General features: G+C 35.6%; 1 protein-coding gene across 4 annotated transcripts in view; it reads right to left on the reverse strand.

Annotated features, from left to right (window-relative positions):
* SIM2 (SIM bHLH transcription factor 2) overlaps positions 1 to 7,874 on the reverse strand; it is a 97,110-nt gene extending 89,236 nt beyond the window's left edge. For all 4 annotated transcript variants that reach the window (XM_075593782.1, XM_075593784.1, XM_075593781.1 and 1 more), the window contains exon 1: positions 6,608 to 7,874. In XM_075593782.1, the coding sequence (XP_075449897.1) occupies positions 6,608 to 6,782 (175 nt within the window). In that variant the 5' untranslated portion in view covers positions 6,783 to 7,874. The remainder of the gene's footprint in view (positions 1 to 6,607) is intronic.
* Positions 7,875 to 8,222: the final 348 nt, after the last annotated feature.

The raw sequence follows: 8,222 nt of genomic DNA on the forward strand, positions 1-8,222 counted from the left end.
CTGGGGTCAATAGCCCCAGATTTATCAAAATATCCCACTGTTTTAATAGGAACCTCTTTGGTAAATCTGGGGCTATTTTGTGTTCCAGTATTGCAGCTGTGAGACTATATTTAACCTCATTTTCTCTAAGGCATTTGCTAAAGTAATTTTTATTGCACATATGTAAGGACGTTTACATCATTTGGCAATGTACTGCCAGATCACTGGCAGAACCAGCACAGAACAAGTGACTGATTCAGCCTGCAATACACCCACTGCTGAATGCTTACACGATCACCAGGAGTTCACAGCAGGAATATGAAATCAGTTGATTAAATGTGTATTTTTGACAATACCAGATCTTGGAAGATTTGAGATATTTTACATTTGGCAAAAACTGGAGGACAACTTTCTCTCTTCAATATTCCCAGTGTTACAATGCAGAATTGGTGGTTGGGGGAGGGGGATTGTATTTACTATAGAACAAAGTAGATTAAAGAGATAAACAGTAGCACTTTTGCTACTGAGTTGTTACAAATGCACACCCTGTAATTTAATGTTTGCTAGTTTCCTAAGCATTGTACAGCAATTGCATTTGGTGTTGGAATTTGGAATGGTTACATCAGACATAGCTGAAGATGTCTATATGGAAACTAAGTTTGTAACTAACAACCAAATGGTGTAAAATTCAAGCGGGTGCCAGGGGATTATTCAAAGATTGTATGCTTAATAATGTCTCTTTTTCAGATATTTTGCCGTTTCTTTGTTTAATTGTTCCAATATCCAAGTATAATTGGACACATATGCACACACAAATATATATGTATATATGTATGTATATGTGTGTGTATATATGTTTGTGTGTGAGTGTGTGTGTGTGTGTGTGTGTGTGTGTGTGTGTGTGTGTGTGTGTGTGTTTAAAAATAATGAAACATATATCACTTAATTTTGTTAAGATGTGCGTCTCTTTCCCTCTTTATTCCTGACTGCTGTATGGTTTACTTAATGTAATCCTTATTTTACTGCATACAAACATGTATTCCCATATTGGGGGAAGGTTGCGCTGTTTTGGAGGGGATATCATTTAGGATGGTCACAGCAAAAGTGAAGAGAAATCATTATTTTACACAACAAAAATAAGTATCACCATGAGAAAAGAACTCATTCCATCCCCCCACACACATTCTCCTTGTGACTTGTGAGTAATAACAGGGGGGGGCCGGGGGGGGGGTGGTGTTACTCAGGCAGTGGAAAGTCAGGCTGTACACCGAGTCCAGAACCGGACTGTCAGAAAGGTACAAATATATCACCCCCCTGACAGATCCAGTCATGTGCAGGAGTCCGGTTACATGCTAATGATGGACACTAATGAGAAGGGAAGATAAGAAAGTTATTAACGTGCCCTGCCTGGGTATTCATGTATACACCAGTCAGCAGCAAACAGGACAGACTATAGTGCTACCGTATGTACAAGTGTGTCAGGTTAAATGTCAGATGTGCACTTTTTGGAATAGTGACAGTATATATGTAAACATCTTTAGCATTGTGTATAAGAGAGAAATATCGACTTAGCCTACGTATTCATCTTCTATCTGTCTGTCTGTATATTAATCTCCTTATAGTGCTCAAAGGGAGAATATACACCAGCACAGGAAAATCCAAATGATAAAAAGTTTATTTATACCATAACAAGGGAGTCCAGGTCTGACTTTCAGTCCCCAGGGGGCCTTCCTCAGATGTGTGTATGTATATGTATGCATATCTATATCTCTATATATAGGTGGAGGTTTGTCGCCTATTTCACCCACCATAACTTAAAATGTATACATATATTCTGCACTATATATATATATATATATTACTTGTGAGCACATTCACATATCTTAGATGGGTCTGCAACCCTGCTTTTCACCATTATCACCGAGCATACAGTGCTTCCACTGCAGCAAGGGATTCTGGGAAATGACATGCAAATGAGCACATAGTGCCACCCTTTGCCTTAAACCAATTATTACATGGAACCCTTAAGCCAATGCTCACTGTTTTAAACACAGCTTTAAACACAGCCTGGGATCAGATGCAAAGCCAGTTAACCCACTCACAGATAGCTGTTTTGTATTATATAGTTGTGTATATATATAAACACACACACATTTTTGTGTTTGTGCACTTTGTGAATAGTGGTGTGTGTTTGTGTGTGTGTGTGTGTGTGTGTATGTATATATATATATATATATATATATATATATTACACACACACACACACACACACACACACACACACACACACACACACACTTTTGTGTTGGTGCACTTTGTGAATAGTGATTTGTGTGTGTGTGTGTATGTATATATATATATTATATATATTACACACACACACACACATCGCTATTCACAAAGTGCACCAACACAAAAACGAGTGCATCATGGGTAAATCTTGATATGACCACCAGATAGTTGTTGCTATTCAGTATTCGTATTCTCACTGATGGAAACCCATTTAAACCCTCTTCTAAAAACCCGTGCACAAGTGCAGTGACCCCCGCGCATGTTACCGTGTCCCCCACAGGAACAGGTTACCAGGCAGATTCTGCACATTGAACACACTGCATTTCCCCAGGAGGCTTATGTTCCTGCAGCTACTTCTATCCAATGTCTGTAACCTGCTTCTAATACAACTTTACATACAGGAACTACTACATATTTTAATTAGAGAAGTGAAAAATGTCCTACACGTTAAGCCAGTGATTTAATGGCAGGGCACTAGTTTTTCAGACGATCCCAATTGATGCGGTTTATAATGATAGTGGGAATGTATGTGTATGTGCGCTGGGATGTTTCACACCTAGACCGATTTAACATAAATAATAATGGCATTGTAACTATAGACATTTATCAAAGAAACACCCCCGCCCTTTCCAACGCGATGTGCCCCTGCTAAACCTGGAATTATTTCCTATATTGTGGACACACTGTAGTTTTTTTTGTACGCAACCCTCCCATTATTTATATGTACACATAAGTTAAAGTCCTTCTTTTAAATACATAAACCAATGAAATCTTATTAGATTTGCTAGGGCTGACATTCCCAAACACATCTTAGTCTGGACAGTTGTATTGTATTATTATATCATTCCAAATAAGCTTTTTCTAACACAAACATCTCAGAACCTATAAACGTGTGACAAGAACTGGTAGAGTTAATATATGCTGATGTTTTAATCAATATGCAATTAGTAACTTTAGTTTTTAATGGGTGGGGGACACAACGTTTCCATTCATCATTATCCAGTCCTTAGTTTTCATCAGACATTATAAATGTCAGTTTTAGATTGGGACAATTGCATTTAATTAATTACAAGTACAGCTATGGACTGACAATTCACAGTTGCCTTGAATCAATTGCAAGTTTAGTGTGAATGCAGATTTTATTCACTTTATTCATAATAGATGCTCGCAAATACATTTTTATGGAATTAGATTTTGTTTAAAAAAATCGTTCAGTTTTTAATTTATTACATCAATAAACACAAAGAAAAGTCCAAAATGGTTTAATTTTGATAGCACCTTTAATCCTACAATACAGTTTAGCTTGGGAGAAAATGCTAATATGTTTAATAAGAGGGTTAACTTTTGGAAACTTCTTCACCTGTAGTATATTCCTTTTAAAACAAGTACAAGTGTGCCAACATATTCAAATTTCAAGTACATGTAAAAATAAATGTGCCAACCTGTTTTAATTATACCTAATCATTAAGCTTAATTACAGGAAAACGTGACGGCGATTTGTGAAGAAAATTGTACGCAATCAATTGTACTGTAATTGGTTAACAATAAAAAAGTAAGTATTTAAACATAAAAACTATAAATTGTTATCACATTTTTAAGTGCAATATGTATGAGGCTTTAATATTTTTTTCCAGAGCGAAATGATCAGAATTGTCTATATTTTAGAACCTTAATTTGAATCCTAAATTATCTAAAGATGGATGAAACATAGCACAAAAGAGGGATTTTAGGTTATTTAACTACCTGGAGAACATTAACAGGATTTAATTTAATGGGTCACAACTGCACAAGTCAATGCACATCACTGGAGGTTGGGAAAACAAACCTGTGTGCTCGTAGGAAACTATATTATGCTTAAAAAAAAAACTATTTGCATATGCAACATTTTTAGACATTACTGGTGAGCTGAAGGACGACATATATTTTTATTGCAGCAATAATGTATTTACATTGTAAAGGTTATTTTAAATATGTGCAACATTCTGTGTTTTATATGTTGTTTTATAGTCTAGATTCCTGTTTTCAGAAGCAAACATATAAAGTACTGCAAACAGCACACACACACACACACACACAGACACACAGACACACAGACACACACCCATTATATATATATATATATATATATATATATATATATATATATATATATATATATATAAAATAAAAAATGAATAGATGATACCGTTCTGTGTATCGTCTATTCATTTTTGTTTATTAAGCTCGGCTAACACAGTACATATATATATATATATAGATAGATATATATATATATATATATATATATATATATATATATATATATATATATATATATATATATATATATATATATATATATATATATATATATATATATATGATAAAGAATCACTGGCACTACAATATAAATTCAATAATGAATAGGTGCATGTCCCATATAAATAATAAAAGTATACATTACCGCATAGACGTTTTGTGCTGTATTTAATACATTTATTTTCATTCACCTGAGTGCTGTCTCCTTTTTGCTGCTATGCGGTAATGTATACTTTATATATATATATATATATATATATTAGGTGATACCTTTTTTATTTGGAATAACAATTTATGTCATAGGATAAGCTTTCGAGAGATCTCTCTTCCTCAGGTCGGCAATACTGGTTTATCAGTACTGGTATCACCTAATGCTGAAGAAGTCATTTATTCTGCACTATCACAACTGGATTAGCACGGCGATTTCCGATATATATATATATACTGTGTATATATATTATATATATATTATATATATATATTATATATATATATATATACTCTGTATGTGTGTGCTGTGTTATTTATATATACACACACGCACAAACGCAGATGTATACTGTATGTACACCTAATGTAAATATACAAGTTTATGCCAATTTACTAACACACAGTGGGTACTATTCACATTTTAATTAGGAGTTTGCAACCTTACAGAGGAAATGCCAGAAAATAAGAACAAGGCTCTGGAGGTCACAGTGCTTTGAATAGAATTCTCTATGGAAAGTGTTTTCTGCTCACAAGTTCTGTATGTTCCATCCATGTGTAGACTGATTTTAAAAGTGACATAAAATAATTACAAAGGGGATTTTCAACACTTTTTAAAGCCTTCTAGTATATGTAAGGAAGCAATGATTTAAGCAAAATATTAAAACACATCTTCTTAATTACGTTTGGGTATGATTAAGTCCAACAATTTGTTTCAGCACAGCAGGATTTGAATGCAGATTTCCTTTAATATATTATATGTATTCTGGACATTTGCTTCATATAAAAGACATTTTCCTATCATCTAGTGTCACAATTCCTCTTAATAAAGGATCTCTTAGCAAAGGCAACGAGCTGCGGTTATCACTTAATATGGATGGGTTATTGTAGTGTAATATTTTCTGTTCTCACTTATTCTGTATACTATTGCACACATGTAAGACTGGGGAACTTAAAAGCTCATTTGTGTATTTATATACAGTCATTAGAGTGAATTTATACCAGTTTGAGAAAAGTGAACTGTAGGAATTCAGCAGGGAAATCTGTTAGAAATGAGGTGGAAGAAACAGGCAATAGGGATTCAGTGTAAGCGATGTGTGGTTACCTAGCCCAGCAATAATTCACTTAGCACGCTATTCCTGACCCGTGCCACAGACACATATTTCACTTTAAATCATTACCCTTTAAATTACCACCCAATTAAGTTGTGTATTATGACATTATTAAACCGCTTCTCAGTTTTTCTCCAGGATTTTGATTACTTGATATAAAGAAGCTGAATACACTCTAAATATCAATTACAATTAATTTCTAATGTGTTTATCGTTTAATGTACGATATTATATAAAATATATATATATATACACACAAACACACACAAATGTATATAATAATTCGCACGCTGCCTGCCCCTGCCTGTTCACAGCAAAATAAATGCTGCAAATAATATATATGTACTCTACATGCCTGTAAATAATTTCTAATAATATCCACCAATGTGCTACAATTAATGTAATTGTATACAGTATACACCACGTTGCAAATAAGGTAACCACGCCTAATTATAATACTCATATCTGCAAAAATGCAAATGTATACTAACAATTGAATAAATATAATGTAACTACATATTAATTATGATTTATGGCCACAATGCTTCTAATGAGGACTTCTTGTTAAAGACAAGAATAGTGGATTTGAATAATTCTAGGCATCCTTTCACCTACAATTTATTCATCAAGAAACCAAATGGGGAATAAATAATGAGTAATTTCTGCAACTGGCTGCAAAGAGGTTAACAGCCTTTCCTGAGTGGTATAAAGTCACTCACCGTCTGGAAACACCGCTCTCATTTTCAGATAGCTGGTGGTCAGCCTGATGATGGAAGCCTTGTCTAGCTGGGAAGTGATGGCAGAGGGCAGAGGCAGCAGCTTGGCCAGCTCATAGAACTCCCCATTCTCCTTCTCCCTTCTCGTCTTGGCTGCATTCTTGGACTTCTCCTTCATCTCGATTATTGGGGGATAGTGACAATAACACTGGCATAATAAACCCAACCTTTCCTGGATTCGCGAATCATGGGATTTGACTTACAATCAAATCAAAATATAGGAAGCAGGAGCAGATGCATCAAACTCTCCCACTGGTAAGGGCACCCACTGCAAGACTCCTGGAGATGTGGGAGTGAGTTGTGTGCAGTGTTCAGATAGATGCTTGCAAATATAACTCTGCTTCTGGGATGACCAGATTTCTTTGACAAGATCTACTCACAGGCATGCCCTAATCCTGCTGATTCTTGCTGGCTGCCTTTTCTGAAGCTTTCGACTTGTAAAAGTCTTCTGATTTCTTTCTAAACGCTGCAAAGGTTACAGTGTGTGATTTCGGTACAAAAAAAGTCCCATGTGCTTCTGTTAGAGGAGCAGGAGAAAAGCCCTTTAAAGAAGTAACCAAAAAAAAAAAAAAAGGATTTAATCTGGGTTAAATGAAGGATGAAAACATATTTTGTTGGAGCCACAGTTCCTGTCCTAGTTCGTGGTTACACAATGTCTTGCAATGTGGCTTTATCAACATGTGCATATCATATTTGTACCTTGAGCAAGAATACAACCTCATACACTCATACACCGCAGGTCACTTCTTCAATAGATTCAATGACACTTACATATTACTTGTTCCTATGCACTGTATATATCCCCTACTCGGTATGTTTTTCTCTTGGAGAAGAAATGAAAGAATCCACATTAAATTCTACAAATCAGAGCACAGGTCCTGATCATTTTTGTTAGGCAAATAGCCAAATAATCCAAAAGGCAAGGCACGCTAAAATGCAGATTACCGCTGTTTAGTTAGTAAATATATCTGTTATTGCAGATCAACATTAAACTCCTTCCAGTGCCTCCCAGACAACAGCATCGCCCTGATCCCACTCATCACGCGTGTCTTCATTGGCAGACGGAATAATCCCACTTTCAGTGATTCAAGGCTGAGGCATTAAATACATTTCTTAAAGGGTGCAGGGAGAACTAAAGAGGTTCTTCAGTTAATTCTTTCCTAGAGGCTGGAGAAAGCAAGTAAAGGCAGAAGAGGTGTGAGGGAGTGGATAGTGCCCCCACTGAGTGACGTCTCCAAATACTGCAGCACAGCCCGAGTGGGACAGGAGGAGGGTCTGCCAGAGCCAACACAGGAGGAGAAGACCAGAGACAACCGACGTGACTGTGACCAATTCACAGAGCTCCAACACATACACCCTCACTGAAAGGGTTAACACTACTGTACTGTGTACTAATACCTTCTACCAACAGCAGTTATATTATATCAAGCATACATTATCTGTCTATCTATCTATCTATCTATCTATCTATCTATCTATCTATCTATCTATCTATCTATCTATCTATCTATCTATCTATCTATCTATTTCTCTCTCTCTCTCTCTCTCTCTCTCTCTC

Source organism: Ascaphus truei, chromosome 3 (assembly GCF_040206685.1).
Source record: "Ascaphus truei isolate aAscTru1 chromosome 3, aAscTru1.hap1, whole genome shotgun sequence".
NCBI classification, from domain to species: Eukaryota; Metazoa; Chordata; class Amphibia; order Anura; family Ascaphidae; genus Ascaphus; species Ascaphus truei.